Source organism: Ceratotherium simum, chromosome 15, assembly GCF_057802395.1.
Source record: "Ceratotherium simum simum isolate JZ-2026a chromosome 15, ASM5780239v1, whole genome shotgun sequence".
Taxonomy (NCBI): Eukaryota; Metazoa; Chordata; class Mammalia; order Perissodactyla; family Rhinocerotidae; genus Ceratotherium; species Ceratotherium simum.
In genome coordinates, this window is record NC_141914.1 from 30,653,985 (window position 1) to 30,673,520 (window position 19,536).

At 34.5% G+C, this 19,536-nt stretch overlaps 1 protein-coding gene across 4 annotated transcripts in view; it reads right to left on the reverse strand.

Annotated features, from left to right (window-relative positions):
• Positions 1-19,536, reverse strand: part of OPA1 (OPA1 mitochondrial dynamin like GTPase) — an 87,239-nt gene that overhangs the window by 50,255 nt on the left and 17,448 nt on the right. For 2 of the 4 annotated variants that reach the window (XM_014783078.2, XM_004424563.3), the window contains 5 exons: positions 13,112-13,222; positions 8,202-8,255; positions 4,937-5,041; positions 3,099-3,185; positions 2,304-2,417 (listed from right to left, as the gene is read on the reverse strand). In XM_014783078.2, coding sequence (XP_014638564.1) covers positions 2,304-2,417; positions 3,099-3,185; positions 4,937-5,041; positions 8,202-8,255; positions 13,112-13,222 — 471 coding nt within the window. The remainder of the gene's footprint in view (positions 1-2,303; positions 2,418-3,098; positions 3,186-4,936; positions 5,042-8,201; positions 8,256-13,111; positions 13,223-19,536) is intronic. The other 2 variants (XM_014783079.2, XM_014783080.2) reach the window with 1 other exon arrangement.

Genomic DNA, 19,536 nt, shown 5'->3' on the forward strand with positions numbered 1-19,536 from the left:
GTGATCAATTCCCAGTCTTCACCCTCCTTGATCCGGCAGCAGCAGCTGACCTCCATGATGACCCCCTTCTCCTGGATGTTTTCTTTAGCTGATCCCAGGACACTGCTCTGGCTCCCTCCTAGCGCACCAGTTGCTCCTTCACCAGCTCCTTTGTTGTTTCCTCTTCCCTCAGCCTCTTAATGTTGGGAGTGCCTAGGAAGCAATCCTTCGTCCTGTGTCTCCTCTGTCACTAGCCATTCCCTCTTTCAAGATCATAGCTTTAAATACCACCTTTGGAGATGTGATTATGACTCCTCAATTTACGTCTCTAGCCCGGACCTCTCTCCAAACTTGTATATCCAACTGCTCATTTGTTAATATCCCTCAGGCAAGTCCAAAACTCCTGATCGTCTTCCCTAAACCTAACTCACTCCAGACTTTCCCATGCAAACTACAGCCTTTAATTCATTTAGGCCAAAAACCTCAGAGCATCCTGATGACTTTCTTTCTCTCTCTCTCTCCATATCAAATCTATCAAGAAATTCCTATTGATTCTACTTTCAGAATAGGTCACAATCCAACCGTTTCTTATCACCTTCACCACAAGTTCCCTGGCTCAAGTACCACCTGGACACTTCAATCACCTGGTCTCCCCGGTTCTACCCATCTTGTCTACATCTGTTTTCAACACAGCAGCTAGAGCAAGCCTTTTTTATTAATTTTTTTTTGTGAGGAAGATCAGCCCTGAGCTAACGTCTGTGCCTATCTTCCTCCACTTTATATGGGACGCCGCCACAGCATGGCCTGACAAGCGGTGCATCGGTGCACGCCTGGGATCCGAACCCGGGCCGCCTGCAGCAGAGCACGGGCACTAACCACTATGCCACAGGGCCAGCCCCTAGAGCAAGCCTTTTAAAAAGTAATGTTGTTACTCTGCTCAAAACTCCACACTGGCTCCCTATTTATTCCAAATAAAAACCAAAGCTTGGGGCCGGCCCGGTGGCGCAAGCAGTTAAGTGCACGCGCTCCGCTGCGGCGGCCCGGGGCTCTCTGGTTTGGATCCCGGGCGCGCACCAACGCACCGCTTGTCAGGCCATGCTGTGGCCGCGTCCCATATAAGTGGAGGCAGATCGGCATGGATGTTAGCCCAGGGCCAGTCTTCCTCAGCAAAAAGAGGAGGATTGGCAGATGTTAGCTCAGGGCCGATCTTCCTCACACACACACAAAAAAACAACAAAGCCTACCCAACGATCTACAAGGCCCTAATGATCTGTTCCCCCCTGCTCCCCATTATCCCTGACCTCATCACCTACTACTCTTCACTCTGCTCTAGCTACACAGGCCTCGAACGTGATAGCCACTAACCACCTCAGGGGCCTTGCACTAACTCTCTCTGCAGAGAACATTCTAGTACTAGATATCCACATGACCCCCTCTCTCACTTTCTGCAAGTCTTTGTTCAAATGTCACCTTTGCAATGCAGTCTACCAAAACCCTGGCCCCCCCCATTCCCCTTGCCACTTTTTCTTTTTTGCACAACACTTACCACCTTCTAACATTCTATGTAAATTAGTTATTTATTATGTTTATTATTTATTGTCCATCTCCCTCTACTAGAATATATCCTCATTAGCAAGGATCTTTGTTTTGTTTACCAACACACTGCCTAGAACACTGGTAGCATGCATTAAGCACTAATAAATAGGTGTTGAAAGACTGTGTAGCCATTGACTTTCCTCCTGTGACGATGCCTGAATTGTCGGTGCTTCTATGTACAGACGGCTTGTATGCTGAGTCCCAGCCTCTTTCACCTCAGTGACTTTGCTCTTGCTATTGTCCCCTCTCTCTTGCATCACCATTTGTTTTCTCAACTAGATCATTACAATCAGCATATAGGTATCTTTAAAAACCTTCCCTTGACACAATATATTACAACTGCTACTGACCCATTTCTCTACTCTTTTTTACAGTAAACCTAGAAAATTATCTATATTTACTGACTCCACTTTCAATATTCTCATTCTCATTCAGCCTCTCACTTATCTTACTCAGAACAAAATCCAAAGGCCTAATGACGGCTCAGTATAGCCAGGCCTCCCACTGCGCCTCTGCCCTCCCCTCCCATCACTCAGTCCTCATTCACTCAGCTCCTGTTACACTGGTCTCCTGGCTGTACCTCCCACTGATTTCTACAATAGGATAATGCCAAATGCTATGTACCAATTCTTTCTTCAGTTAAAATTCTTCATTTCAACACAGTGAACAAACCTTACTGAAATGATTACTTTCCTGAGGAACTTCATTCAGATGGCCTATTTTCTTACCTTAACTGGAGAACGTGTCATCATCTCCCCAGATCCTCGTGGGAATATTCGTGCTTGAGCAATCATTTCCAACACACTCGTTTTTCCAGCACTCTGATCTCCAACCACAACCACCTTACCACAAAACAAATAACATTTATTCTTAATTTTCAATAGCAAATTAAATTTAAATAGATTTGGAACGCTGCTCTGAGATTTTTTAGTCTTTTAAAATAACTATGGTTAAAAAAATGATTTTTAAAATATCATCCATAAAAATATGATGATTGATACATGTATACATATTGAAAACATAAACAGCAAAACATTAATTGGATCCATTGTTTATAGTCAAATTTTTGCTAAAAACTTGTGCTAATTTAAACCACTATTTCTAAAACCAGATCACTAACGTTCCACAAATCTTTGCCATAGCTAGTTTACTCTTTACAAAGACATGTTCAGTTCTATGATGTTAAATTTCACTCACGTGCCTAACTTAATCCACTATTCAGATATTCTAATATCATGAATATTATGAATACATAATGCCAAATATCTGATAGCCTTCCTTCATTACACATAAATATAAGTAAACCAATGAACCAAAATAAAGAATCAAACAACATTCGATGCTTAAGACACCACCTAGAACACAGGAATAATATTATATAGGTAAAAACTGTATGTCATTGTCTATGCCTATGTGTGTATCTGTATGTGTACATATTGTGTTTATGTGTATAATTACATTTAATTTTTTCAGCACCTATTTTGCTAATGGGCAAGTTCACTGTGTATTAATTTTTCACTTACTCTTGGCAGATGATCTTGAGTATTATAACTGGCATCATAATCAGACAGAACATCAAGAACTTCAGAATACATGTCAATCAAAGATTTCTATAAAATTTAAAAAATAAAAATATAAAACAGTGAAAACAAAAACAAAATACCACAGATGTGTCAAGAGAAGAAAGGCTGATAAGTTCAAAATGTTTTTCCATAATCACTGTATTCTTTTTTAATTATATAAATACATTATCACAGTAAAAAGTAAAACAGTACAAAATAAAATTCCATTTCTTCTCATCCAATTTATCTGATTTAGAGATACACTGATTTAATAAAGTACATTAACTCAGGATTTCCTAACCTTCTAATGAAATGGTAAAAGAGGGAAGTTATTACTTAATACTGAAGAGCTAACATTAAATGCCCAACAAAGGAAGACCACTAACACCAAAAACACCAAATAAGGGGTCAGGTGACCAACTGAAAGGAAATCATCCTCTACCAAGTTTGGTGTGTGTGCCAGAGAGAGAGGGAGAGGGAAAAGGGGAGGGAGAGGGAGGGAGGAGGAGAAAGAGAAAGGGAGAGAGACTGAAGAAAAGATAGAAGCAGAGAAAGCATCACCAAGAAGACTTAAATCAGTAAGAATGATTAAGTGTACTCTGACACCTGGGCAGATTCAACTGTGAGAGCAGCGGGGACAGACATCCTGTATTCTTTCTCTCAGTAGAACCAGGATTGAACATGACGCCTTGCACATAACAAGCTTCAAGCTTCAAGCTTGATGAATAAATGAACAAATAAACAGGCCTGGAAAAAGAGGTTGCTATCAAGGATTTAACAATTAAAGTTTTAATGCCAGGTAGAAACAAAATGAGGGCCTATGATTCCTTTCATCCCTTAACACCTAGAAATAATTAAATGGAAAGCAATTGTGTCCCATTCACCTAAAAATAAACAAAAATTTTTTCAAATTTTCATCACCATTTCATTTTATGAGAGAAAATATTGTTTCTGAGGTAAACTCTCAATATATGTTAACACTTGGACATGGACTTTTTTTCAACTGACACGTGTGACTTGCAAATAAAGTCATACTATTTATTTGTTTTATGCAGGCATGATTTAGCGTCCAAACCACTAATACATGTTGGTTAAAGTGTAACTATATATCTTTGCACCTTGGCTACAGAATGCATGTGCCATGACTTATTGTAGTTTTACTACACACAAATTCTGTTTACTTATATGAGATCTAACTTAAAAGGATTACTTCAATTTAATTTAGCACATACAGCTTGGTTTGGGGGGGAGATAAGATTTAATTTATTGATAATGCTAACTACCAATGTGTTGATGATAACAATACCAGCATATGTTTTTTCAAAAATTCTTTAAACACCTAAGGAATCTTCCAGAAAAAAATGTTCACTCTTTTAAAACTGAAGAAAGTAGCCTAACCACTCACTGGAAATAAAAGTAAGGCAGTGACGATAAGTCATATTTTAACGTCTATCAACTCACAACTGTGATTTTATAGCTCATAATCTAAATCTGTAGATTTAATAGAAATTAAATAAGCCTAAAGATAAACTAGGTATTTCATAAAAATAAATTGATTCATGAGAAATGACTCAAAAGAATAAACATTTTATGGGCATAATATAAAACAAATGTTTGGAGACTACAATTTGTGAAATGTCTTAATACAGGAAGAGCTGTCCCTATCTCCCAATGAAATCAGGTTAGAAAGAAAAGGATGACAGAACACTTTACGCTTCCTTAAAAACTAGTATTGATGAACGCACAATGTCAAGTGGTAAAGTTCTAAGAATTAACAAATTAAGATAAACTTAAAATACCTTAAGCTTTCTATGATGGATGCCTTTATCATCTTTCTGCAATACTAATTTTCTCAATTCTTTGTTCTCCTTTTCTAACCGTTCCAAGATTCTCTGGTACTTCAACTGCAACAAAATAAAACACATAACTATATAAGAAAAAGATAGGTTAATAATTAACACTAATTAAGTCTAAATTAAAATCTTTCAAAAGTTGTATGTCCTGACTATTTAAAATGAATTATTTCATCTAAACACCTCCTATGAAAATGTTCAGAGGATAGAATAAATTATGACTATTATCTCATGACCATATTGATAATATCTCATGGTCATATTATCAATATGACCATGAGATAATATTCAATATCATTTGGCCATTGACAAATGGTCAAATTGATTATAGTTTTCTATTATAATATGGCATTTTATTTGGAAAATTCTTCACTATTTACATTGAAGAAATTAAATTATTTAAAAATACCACAAGGTAAGAATTTAAAGAAGCAAGTTTTTAAGTACACTCTATGAAGCAATATTTCCTATTATATCAAAATTTTAAATCTTCGTTACAGGGACATTTGACAAAAATTCAAATTTCTCCCATTCTCCATATTATTTAATGTTTTGATTAAAATTATATGTTATAAAATAATAATAGCTAGCAGTACCCAAGCATGCATTATATGACAGGCTCTTTACTAAGCGATTCACCTGCAATAAGTCCTTTAAGCCTTCACATGAGGCAAAGGCTATATAGGTTAGGAACCTGAGGTTAGGAATGCTTGGTAGTGTACCCAAGAACACAGACTTTTGAATGTAAGTCTGAGTCGAGGGCTCAAACTTCCAAGTTTTGGTAAGTTTCCGTGGCCAGAGATTACACGCTAATTTTTGACATTTTGATATAAAAACAGATTTAAAGAAGACTAATATGTTTAGACAGATTGTTTTTGCCAAAGTAGAGGGTTGGCTACACACATTTCTTCTCAAATCAATTTGATCTTTTTCTAATTGGCCTTCTCAGTTTTTACACTATGATTTCTTCTCTAAACATTCACAATGTTCAGAAAACTATCAAAAACTACTCCTTCCTACAACCAGGAGAATGTTTATATCCAACTTATAATATCATGCCTTTAACAACTGAAAATATTTCTTAGAAAATGTTTTAGGTTGTTGTGATTTTCCCAGAACAAAGTAAGTAACAGGAAATCATGGTTCCATCTTCAGAGAATGTTCAACTTAAGCCAAATTAAAGAAGAACAATGTAGTTGAACTATATAGTATGTGACAGGTAGAACTATAGGCTAGATTCCACTATAAACAAATTTTCCATAACTCATTCATTTATATGTAGGAATAGTATATACAACAAAATTCTGGTAGTATCTAAGAATTAGATCTTTGCTGTCTAATATGGCAGCCACTAGCCACATGTAGCCATTGAGCACTTGAAATGCAGCTAGACTGAATCGAGATGTGCTGTTAAGTGTAAAATACACAACATATTTCTATGATTCAATAAATAAACATCTCATTAATATTTTTTATACTAATTACATGTCGAAATGATACTACTTGGGATCTACTGGGTTAAATAAAATACATTATTAAAATCAATCCCACCTATTTCTTTTTCCCTTTTTTTAATGTAAAAATTTAAAATAACAGATGAGGCTTGTATTATATTTCTATTGGACATCACTGATATAGATAACCCCATGGTTTATTATATCAATTCTCCATACGATGTTTGTGTCAATGCCCAGTTGCTGACAACTACAACTGCACAAGTTGAAGGGTTGATATCAATGGATATACAAGGGCGGCAGGATTTCCAATGGCTCATTTCTTTGTAACTATGGAATCAATTATGGGGTCTACATTTTCTGGGATGGAAACTTTCTTTGCTACAGGTGCCAATCTATAGCCACCCTGCAGAGATGTGCTACTGGGCCATCCTCCAAAGCTCTAGACCAATAATTCTCAAACTTAGGGATGCATAGAATCACTTGAGGGCTTTTAATACAGATTGTGAGTTCTACTCCCAGAGTTTCTGATTCAGTGGGTCTGGAATAGGCCAATAATTTGCACTTCTAACAAGTTCCCAAAGGATACTGATGTCACTGCTCCAGAGACCACAATTCAAGATCAATGATTCTTAAACTCTGGCTGCAGATTGGAATGACCTGGCTGGGAAGCCTTAAAAGACATATATGGTGATGCCCAAAGCACAGGTGATTCTTACATATGGTCAGGTATGAGAAACAATGCATAGTTATTAATGAAACCTATGACTCAAAATATACTAGTTGTTTAATTTCATCTAGATTGCCCCTTGCTGTGTTTTTTTTCCCTGAAAGACTCAAGATAAGTCTTTTTAATTTTAAAAAAATAACTTTGTTTTTTTTTTGCGAGGAAGATTAGCCTTGAGCTAACATCTGTCGCCAATCCTCCTCTTTTTGCTAAGGAAGACTGGCCCTGGGCTAAGAGCTGTGCCCATCTTGTTCTACTTTATATGGAACGCCGCCACAGCACGGCTTTGACAAGTGGTGCATTGGCGCACGCCCGGGATCCAAATCCCGGGTGGCGGCAGCAGAGCACGCACACGTAACCGCTACGCCACTGGGCCAGCACAAAAAAATTCTTGATTACCACATATCATTGTTATCTAGATAGAATACCTAATGATTAAGTGGGTGATAGGACAATTTTGCACTAGAATGTTATCTACTCGTTACATTGCACGAATAACAGGTCTTTAAAATAATAATTTTATCATGGACTATAAGAGAATAGCTTTTCAGAGCAGTGCCAATAATACCTTTAGAAAAGTTATTGTCTGACTGGTTTTGGGCTTTAGAGAAGCAAAGAGAAAAGTTCCTGAGGGCTCACTAGAACTGTGGTAGACTCAACTCCAATTTCTTTAACTGTTACTTAAATTACTTAGCCTATCAGTGTAAAAATGCAGGAATAGGTTTACAGAAGGACAAGCCACTGTCCTCCATTTTTTTCCCACAGTATTTTTCTTTAAAATTAGAATCACAAGGTTCATTCAAAAATAGGTTTTTACACATAAATGAGTTAACCACGCTTACCAAGTTCCTTCCTTATTCCTTATTTCTCAATTAGCTTTTCCATTTTTTGCATCTATTGATAATAAGGTTCTTTCATTAAACCATTCCAAATTTTGCTTTGTTAAAAAAATAAATTTTTCACATCACCAAACTTACATTAGAGTATAAGAAAAAGTCTCTCTTTTTTTTTTTCCACTCATCAGAATTACCTGAGTGTGCAGAAGTTCTTCTTGCAGTTGGTCAATTTTCTCTTTGTCTGACACCTAAATATTTAAAATAAATTAATTTTATTTAAGTAGAATTAAGTTTATATATAATGCAAAGTATAACTTGCAAATGTTTTAAAAAGTATTTTTAAGAGTAAAAAACTACTGGCTTTATATGCATAGTAATCAAAGCAAATTTTAAATAAAATGATCAAGAAATTAAAAAACACCTGTATTCATCAATAAAAATAGCATATCAAAATTTTATATTAAATAAAAACTTTAAAAAACAATCATTTTCCTGTTACCATTCTACTCATTTCTTATGAATGGCTTAATAGAAAACTAAGAGATCAAACATCTGGTTACTATATTCTTCATAAGTTGCTTTGTACTCAAGCACAGGCACTTGGATGCTTAGAGAAATAAGGCGTTGATATTCCTACAGAAATGTGTTTTGGGAACTCAGATACACGTTATCATTTACAGCTACTGAAAAAAGTTCATTGGTCATAGTGTATCTTCTAAGAAAGTATTATCCATTTCTACTCTGTTAAGTAGGGAAGTGTTTAATAAATGCAAAGAACAATTTGCATTTTCAGAGCTTTAAGTGGAGACAGATGCTTGTTTTTAAATTCAGTTCAGTACAAGATCTGCTAACCCACAATTTAGTGAATGCATCAGTAGCAACGAAGTTGAGTAAAGCAACTAAAATTGATTTGAACGTAAAACAAAAGTAGGATAAAATCCACAGGTATTGTGGAAACTACTTCAAACTGTTATTAATGCTAATAGTTCTAAAATAAAATATCCAAAAACAACAAAGAACTTTATTGCATAACAGGCTTTAAAGTAGTCACAATACAATTCTAAATATAGAACACAATGATGTCACTCATGACAAATCCACATTAACTACGCTTTGACTCCTTGGTGAGGTGCCGAAGTTGTCATCCTCGGTCTTTCAAAATAATTGTCTAATTTCTGATAATCAAAATTTGTAAATATGAATTTATTTCACAGGAGACAAAAATCAAGTTAAAATTCATGTAAATCCTTGTTCATCTTCATTCATTGGCTATTTAAGCAATCAAAACAAAAGGGTAGCAAATATATATGAAAAAATTTTAAATGATTTGCTTATTGAGGTAGACATTAATAAGTCTCATCCATGCAATAAAAAGTTATTTTGAGATTTTAATTTCTATTTCCAAATACTTTCTCAAAAATATCCTCAAACTTCTTTTAAATAAAAATGACAATGCTTGTTAGAAACAACAGGTAAATATTTTTTTTCCTTAAAAGCCTATGCCTAAAAATCTCCAAATATGACAATGTAATTAGAAAATAGATAATATAAAACAAATTGTGTTTTATTGTTTTCTCATTCCACACAGCAAGCAGAGACTTGTGGGTATAAGCTTTTTTCATTTGACTACGTATTTGCGTAAAATGGACAAGAATTATTAATAGTCTCCTAAAATTGAGAAAACAAGCAAGTTGGGAAGGAGCCCACAACCCAAAGAACAAAATCTTGAAGGCTAATGAAGCAATAAATAATTCCATATTTGGATCATAGGGCATGCCATCATACTGTAATAATGTGGTCATAAAAATTTTGTCATGCAGATTAAATTCCCAATTCATTTTAAAAGGTACTTTGATTTACTTTGTTCCATTAAATATTCATCCAACTGTAGCTAAATTAGTATGAAATGTATCAACAGTGTTAGTATAAACTGTTTTAGTTTTGAAAGTGAATATTGAATGATTTCATGCAATATATCCTAAATTACAATAGAAAATTCAACATTACATCTGGGGCAATAATTAAGAAACTAATACAATTACACAAAACAGTTAGAATGGTTACTATAAGCCAAGGGCTATAAAAAGTTAACTTAGTAATTTGGTAAATAAAAAGGGAATATAAAAAGTTAAAATAATATAAGGCTATTAGAATACAAGGTTATTAGAATAACAAGGTTATTAGAACTACAACCTTTATGCTAATATTAGTATTCAGTAACCATGACTGTTAAGATTTTTATAAATTCGGATTTTTATCAGTATTTAGATTTATCATTTGCCCTTCTGGCATGATTGTTAGGAATATCTCATGCACAGTTTTACCAATACACTTCCTAACAGCTAGTTTAATGGAACATCAAAATTAATGTTATATTAAAAGATAGGTGGTGGAGTCAAGAATTAGATCTAATATTTTCTAGGAAACAAGATGAAAACCTTTAGGTTTACAAAATAAATATTAAAGATTAACGAGAAGATACTTTTACATATTTTTGTAAGAGAAAAGAACATGCTATTTTTAATCTGTCACTTATTCTCGGTCTTAACTAGCAACTTGGTTATATTTTATTTTGATGCACTTTACTGGTAAAATTCAGCTACTTACGACAAGAATAAGTTCTTGTCCTCTTGTTTAATATATTCAGTTTGCATAATGAAATTAACTTAAAACTCACCCTGACAGAAATGGGTATCAATGGTCTTGAAACCAGGGCTTTTCTACAATTCCACAGCTGTGAAACTGATGGAGAAAGAGCGGAATCCTCCGCAGAAACAAGCTAAAGCTGAAAGAGAAAAACCTTTACTAGCTCCTCACAAAACCAAGCCTGATTTTAAAATGGTAACTATTCCCTCCTACTAAGGCATTGTGGTCATTCTGAAATACCGAAATATATAAGACCAGTAAAAATTTCTGTGTTTGCCTACATATTCACATTAAAACTACCAGCGGCAGTTTTAATCTACTATCACTGCATGAGCTCCTTAGCTCAGAAGATAGAGGGAAAATTTATCGGCTGCTACTAACAAGATATAAAAAATGAAGACCTCCTTATATTTTCAAGAAAGTAAGGGAGAAAGAAGGATTAAAAAGGAACAAAAATTAGCTGTGGATCTGCACCTCAGGTAAACCTCAAATGCCTGGAATGACAAAAATCTCATGAACTAGGATTTTGATCATTATTACACTGAAGGGCTGAAAACTCATCTGTGTTCTGTCTATAAGGTGGAAAGGGGGGAAAATATAGTAGGAAACCATCTTTCAGGATAGTAAGGGGAACGATGTCGTTATAGAAGAGCAAAAATCGTTTTTAAAGTCCCATTTACTTTTGCACAAGGTAACTCCAAAGTGGGCAGGAACAAGCCCTGTGTGGTGCTCCACTAAGTGTGCCTTAATAAAGAAAACAAATGGAGGTACAGTCCTGTCAGTCACTATTTTACAAATGGGGAAAGGAAGGAATAAAAGGGTTATGTAGATAATCCAATAAATATTAGAAATAGGAATGCTATCTCTAAGCCTGAAAAAAGGCTAGTAAAGTAGGCCTCAAATGAACATTAACCTTTAGCAATGTAGAAAATGACCAGTATTCACTAATAATATCCCTTAAATCATTAGATTCAAAAGCATATCTATCATCTTAAACCATATCTTAGAATAATCTTAAAATGGCAAATCTATGGGACTCATTTCAAATTATTTTACCATTAGGCAAAAACACTTAAGAACAACTTGTAACTAGAGCTATGTTCATATTTCTAACTAACATACCAGAACACAGTAGCTCCCTCCCCTTCTTTCTGTAACAAAGCTAAAGAACAACGGCTCAAGCCTAAGCATCCAATTTGTTACAATATTGAAACGGTACTCTCAACAGCACACAGAACAGGGAATGCTAAAGCACCATGTAAAGTAAGTCCTTCCTGGGTTTAACAAATCTACTTTAACTTAACCAAGTAGTAAAATAACATTTTCTATTTCTACCTATATTATACATTCACTGAAAGCTAAACAATACACAGGAGTCGATTCCACAGCCATGGAATTGAGAAAAGCCAGGAAGTGACACTGAAAAAATAAAAGAGTACTCTCAAGTATTAACCACCACCACCAAATGAGATAAGGTTAGCCAGTAGAATTGTTGCACTAAATCATTATCTATATTATTGGTTGATATCAATATCAGAACCTACAGGAAGCTAATTATATGACTGAATCTGTTTTCCTGAGTAATATTTATACATAACGTTAAAACTTTTCTGATCTAATATATGTAACATAACTAGCTGATTTCAAGATCTCCGAGTATAACTTTGTATAAATCATTACATTCATTTCATTTTGACTCAAAAAGTCTCTTTAGAACATTAACCTTGGGATAATCTAACAGCCAAAAGCATATTTTTAAGGACTTCTTGATTGCACCTAAAAGCAAATATTTGTATAGATTTATGCTTTCATTAGAATCTGTTCTTTAGCGACTGGAGTTATAGCAACTTTCCAATTTTCAATCCTTCAGTGGTCCACAGTGAAAATTTATTTGCGCTGACTTTATTGATGAATGTGGAAAAACTTTATGCAATGAGTTTATCAAAGTGTATAAGAATAACTTTGTCCTAAAGTTAAATCAAAATAGTTTTCTTCTACAAGAAATAAGAATGTTCTCTGCTGATCCATTTTAGCTAAAACAAATAAATTTCATTCTTTAAATAATTTAACATGGTCATCCATAGTAATCCTTTTCATTTTAGAAATAAAAACTTGGAGAACAAGTAAATAGACTATAACTAGTCTATTGGGCTATAAACTTAGGGTGATTCAATAACTGGAACAAGCAAACTGCAAATCATAATTCTCTAAATACAAATCCATGGGCCCTCACAGATAATCTAATTTTCAGAAAATAATTCCTATGCTTAATATTTTGGGTTTGTTTATCCACTCCTGGAAAGTTACATATTTGTATTATGTATCTTTCATATTTTTACTTTGTCAAAAGTAATTTCTCATAATTGGAGTCCATGAATGGATTAAGGCGACATGATCTGGTAGAAATGTCTGATTAGTGTGAACAATCAGTAGCCCCCTTAAACCATCCATCCATCACCTTGCGCTTCTGTTGGGCATAGCTCGTGCTATATTGGCCAGCAGCTCTGCGGGCTTCCTCTTCATGCTCTTGAATTTGCTGTTGTAAGAGAATGAGCTCACCAAGCAGACCCTGCCATGAGTTTACAATGAGGAGAAGAGGAAAATTGGGGAGGAGAACAATGTTAAACCAAAGGGCACAAGCAAGGAACAGATGTAAATTAGGGAGGAATGAATAGCTTATAACAAAAATGGAAACTCATTTATGTACCTGTCGAGCCACTGTATATAATTGGGCTCTGTACCACATTTCCATTTTTCCCCTCAGTAAAATTAGATGTCTCAGAAATATAAAACAGCACAGTTTAAAAAGTGAAAAGGAAAATGCAGTAGGTGATTGTTTGCTGAATAAAACAAGCCAGATATATAATATCAACATGTAGTAAAACCCAGACTAACTGGAATGCTCAAGGAAGGTGGTGCCGTAGTTAACTAAATTTCCTAGTAACAGGAAAATCAACAAAACAAATACTTCAACCCTTATTTTTGAATGGCCAATATGAACTAGTGTATGCTCCTGACTTGATACATATGGGGCAAAAAAACAAAACATTTTTTGAACAGTGTTGATCTTTCAGGCCTAAATCTTTTAATTCTCAACCATAATTCTAATAGGACTGAATGAGATACATAAGGGCTTATTTACTTATTAAATTATTATTCTTAAATATTTTTTCTTGATATCTGATGTCTTCCATTAAAGATTACAGTCCCTCAAAACAATTTGAGTTTTTGAGCATCAAGTTAATCAAGGTTTTACATTAGTGCATATATTTTACATGCCTATACACACAAGGTTATTTGACTAAAATTTAGGGTTCTTTTTTTTGCAAATTAAAAAATAATGTTTTAGGTACTGTTTTAATTTTATACATGAAGGTTTGACTGAATTTTCACTTTTTATGAGCTGTTTTGACATTAAGTAAAAATAGCTTCTCAGACAATAACCAAGACTATATCGATTACTAAAGTGAAAGCATTATAAAAGAACATAGTTAAGATATGGAGATAATATAGTTATTATGAAACTTAAAAATGAAACAAAACCCAGTTTGGACCTACGCACAAAATAATCACCATTTCTATGTTTAAAATTCATTCCATTTAATAATCATCAAAGGTTAATCTGGTGCAATTTTTACCACTCACAATGTATTCACATGTAGCACGATACTAAAATACATGTTATTTTCAGTACAGTATTTTTAATTGCTGGCCTATTAGATAACTGACCTCGAGAAATGTGGGAGAAAAGACAACTAAGAATTGACAATGTCAAAGCCTAATATTTTCTCAATTAGAAGCCCTAAAAAGGTAAAGTTCCAGTGAATGAGGTGACTATTTAATTTGCACAAGAACAGCATTCTGGGAGAACAATAGGCTCAATTTTTACCAAGTTATAAAAATAAAAGGAGTTAGGAAAACTAATACTCATTAAAATAATCTAAATTAAGAGTTTCAAATAGCTTCAGAACTTTTTAAATAACTGCCAAAAATATTTTGTTTTGTATATGATTAGAAAGTCTCTTAAAACAAAATACTAGTTAACATTACATTCAAATTTTAATTAGTAGACTCACCCAGAGGCTTACTTTATATAACCCAAAGACTTACATAAACAAAAAAATTTTCCAGAAAAGAAGTAAATACAAACAGAAAAGCTAGTAGTATAGGAAAGCATTTCAAATTAAGGGAAAGTATTACCATATAATTTGGGGGATTTTTACTTTGTTTGATTCTTAGTTTTAATACACTAGGCTATGATCATTGCCAACAAAAACTAACCGGGTTGACTTACTATAAATCAAAGGATGAAACTAGTTGATATTTCTGCCTGACAAGTAAGAGAACATCAAAGTGGCAAGTAACATAACTGAAATTTCAACGTTTCCAAATTCATTAGTACAAAATATATGTTTATAAAAACCTGCAGTTATCTTTAAAGATATATCTTTTAAATAATACTTTTATGGTCATTGATGAATCTATCAAAGAAAGACAATCACACAACAATTCCCTTTTAAAGAAGCCTTCCTTTGTTGGCTTATACAGTAGTGTACCTGTGCTTTAATTAACATACCACCAGTATTCTAATTTATAAAATGCCAAAGCAGTGAGAAAATACCCCACGTTTCTTAACTGTGCTGGTCTATCACATACTCGATTCTTTTCCTATTAATGGCTTAAACACCCCTCCCTACTCCATTGCTTATATCTGTATACAAACGGTATGGTATATACTCTAATATCTGTCACATTACAAGAAAACATCCTCTTTCTAGTGACACCTCACTTTCCTTCCAAGTCTGTACTGAAGCACTATTATGTGAAGATAGTTGAAATTAACTGTTACCTCCTGAAAAAAGTAGGAAGAGAACAAGAATTAGACACAAAAAAAGCTATTTACTCTATACTATATGACTAAAGGAGGTTACCCTTACCCAATTTTAGGCATCAAATCGTACCCTAATTACCAAGTGATGGGATATACAGCTTCTAAGCTAAGGCCATGTGGAATAAGGAAGAGGAAGAAATATGTGCACCTGTTGTGCTAGATACACTCCTTAAATGGACAAAATATATTTTTTCAATAAATAGTTTCCCAAACTCAGACATTTTTCTCTCAAGAAATAGCACATATTTTTTAAATGATATATTGTATGTAAAATATAATAACTATTGTAAATAACAATAAAGAGTTATTATAAACAACTACAGATGGTATACTCTCAACATCTCCTGGCTATTGTCAATTTGACACTGCAGCTCTCATAGTCTCATATTTCATGTACAATGTTCTCAGTTTTTAAAAGAAAATTATGTCAGATCAAGAAAATTAATGATAACTCCAGAAACCAAAATGTCAACTGAAAATGCTGCGATAACCTAAAAGTTAGGTTCTAACAAACCTAATGAGTTAGGAAAGATTTAAAATAATGTTGCAATTATAAATCATTCATATGTGAGAAAATTTAAAATACTATATTTTTAACAGTATTATAAAAATTTACTATAGTGCAGGGCCCTATCCTGTTTGCTTTCAAACCTAAGCACCTAAACCAAGGTCTGACACATTAGATGTGTTATAGCCAGCACCTAGAGTAGGGCTTAGTTCATGGTTGTTGCTTGAATAAATCAAATTACAACCTACTTTTACCTAATAATGCAAAGTTTCTGGCATTTAATCCAAATTGGGTTTTGTAAAAAATGCTTATTCTCTAAATAAGCCATGCATCAACCCTACAATCCATTTTCCCATTTTTTACAATCCTCAGAACAGACTCCACAGAAATTAAGGAGAGGAATTTAACCAAAAATGCTAATATGCTGTTATCTCATGAAATAATTCAAAGTGTAAGATAATAATGATCATCGTCATCATCATCATTAAAATCCTAATACTCAATATTTATTTAGCTTTATTACATGCCCATCTTCTGCTAAAGGGCTTTACATAATCCTCACAACAAACCTATCAGGCCGAATTGCCCCTTTTACAGGAGAGGAAACGAGAAAGAACTTGTCCAAAGTCATGCAGCTCAGAAAGCAGGAAGGGCTGGATCTGAACGCAGGCAGTGTGACTTCAAAGTCTGCACCTAATATCATCTCATTAGCACTATGGTCTCACTATTTTCAAAGCGCCTTCGAGCCATCAGGTTCAATTTACCTTTTTTTCTTCTTTTTTTTTGGTGAGGAAGATCAGCCCTGAGCTAACATCCATGCTAATCCTCCTCTTTTTGCTGAGGAAGAGTGGCTCTGAGCTAACATCTATTGTCAATCCTCCTCCTTTTTTTCCCCCCAAAGCCCCAGTAGATAGTTGTATGTCATAGTTGCACATCCTTCTAGTTGCTGTACGTGGGACGCCGCCTTAGCATGGCCGGAGAATCGGTACGTCGGTGCGCGCCCAGGATCCGAACCCGAGCCGCCAGTAGCGGAGCGCGAGCACTTAACTGCTAAGCGACGGGGCTGGCCCTCAATTTACATTTAAAACAGGAAAATGGTAATATTCCAATACACTGAAAAGCATATTTAAATTACTCTTTAGAGAAGGAGTTGGCCAACTATGGTGGGCTATCTGAGTAGCCCACAGAGACCTTGAGGCCTACAAACCTAAAACAATTACTGTCCAGCCCTTTAAAAGTCTGCCAACCCCTGCTTTATTAGTTTTAAAAGTAATCTGGGTCCAGAAAAGAACTTTAAGAAAGTGAAGACTTCTTTCCCTTTCCATTCAAAAAATATTCCTAGCCACTTTTCAAATTTGAATAATTCTGCTATTTGATTAGCTAAAAAGAACCATTTTCCTATTTTTTTCCTTCCCAGTAATACATAATTCCACTCAGAATATTTATAGCAAACTGAAAAATGTTTATTATTGGTCATCAGAAGGAAAAACATCTTCCTACTTGGATTATTTAACTTGCTCCAATTCAGAAATACCATATCCTATTTTACTATTTGGACAGTTTCTACAAATAACAATTTTAAGAGACGAACAAATCAGTCTATTACCAATAGTTATTATCAATATTACAATTTCTACCAAATCCTGTGTTCTAAATTATTACCTAAAAACAGTGTTATGTACACAGTATATATTTAATGTTTCTTAAATGACATAAAAGTGCAGTGTGCTTATTATTAAGAAATAAAATAAGGTTGCCTGTTTTGCCATTCCATTTTCCTCCTGCAGATCCTCCCTTCTTGTCTTCCTCTGATCCCTCTGCTTTTCATCTACTACACTCCAAGACACAAGTGGTTTGGCTTGCTGGCTAAGAATCTAACCAAGTACAGTTGCTAGTTGTTAGCTGCTCAGGAAACTTAAGTTTCCTGTATCTGTGGTTACCTTGATGGTGCTGGCTGTGAGAATTCATCTTGCCACAGTTACTACATTATTTGTTGCATGAGGAATCCCAGAAATGTCAATTGTACGTAAGCAACACGGCTTCGTTACAATTCAGAACATCGAGTACATGTACTATCTCCCCATTCCTGTTCCCCTCAATGGTTGCCAAACATTGAAGGCCAAGGGAAATTCACAGGTAATCAGAACAAAAAGACATATTATATAAAATATTTGGACTCACTTTTGTTGGCATCAATCTAATTTACTTACTTTAAATTAGCCTTTCTTCTACTGAGCTAAATCAACTAATTTTGCTAAGAGCTCAGCACTATTCTAGGTGCTTTAAGGACAGAGATTCTGTGATAGAAATAGCTCATTAAATAGTAAGAATGCAAGCCAAAGTAAATAGTGTTTCATACGGCAAGTGTTTTAAACACTAAGAGTATAATTAATGGAACTAAAATGGTGATGGAAAGCTTCATGAAGGTGACAACTGAGCTGGGCTTTAGGGATGAGTGGAAATTAGGCAGAGCAAAGCAAAGAGAGAAATTTCAGCTGGGAGGTGCAACATAAGTAAAGCCACACAAATGAGAAGTGGAATAACATGGAAAGGAAGAGTATTAATGTATTACTGTTTAATAATTATATTTAAAACAGTAATACCATTTTTCATGATTTGGACTTTTAAAAGGTCCTTCAAATAATTTCTATAAATTATAAATGTGCTTGTAACCTAAAGAATGACCATGTAACCTTCAGAATGACCATATTCTTTACTTCTGTGAGATGTTTACAACTAATCAGAAGGATGATAGAACAAAAGCACAGATAATACAATGTCTCATTTAGAAAATTAATTTTCACCAGAACACAACAACCTTACTGAATCTAAAAATGGAGATGCACTAAGTGGTCTTGTCACCTATATATATTATGACCGATATACAGAAATCTGATTTACAAATCAGATGAGTCCATTAATTTACAAAGCAGGCTCACACTCCTATTCCCAATGTCTCTTCAGGTAGTTCTGAAGGTCTCTAGGTCTCAAGAATATTATTTAGTTCACACCAAGGGCTCTTTCTAATATTTTTATCCAGTGGACACAAGTTTTAAAATTTCTAATTAACAAAAAGCACTTACTAAAAAGTGGTTTCAGCATTTTTCTATTTTTATTTATCAAAGATACATATCAGAACTTTTGATCAACATAACATAAATAACTACTGTCCACAAACTGAATGGATATAAATCCATAAATCAAAGAAACCTGATGTTTAGTTAGCCCATGCAGCATTATGTGGAAATATATGCTTTTTGAAGACCTCAATTACAACTTTCCACATCACCTAAAGTCTAGTGACTCCAGACTGGGAAGCACAGGTAATCAGACCATGTTGTTCACTTCGTCTGACCGAAGTCAAACAATCTGTTATCTATGTTCCTTCAACTCTCCGTCACCTCCACTTCAGTTGACTTTGAAAAGTCCTAACTGCTCCTCTACTCGGCAGCACTTCTCCAGATGTGTTCTCCTATTAGAAAGA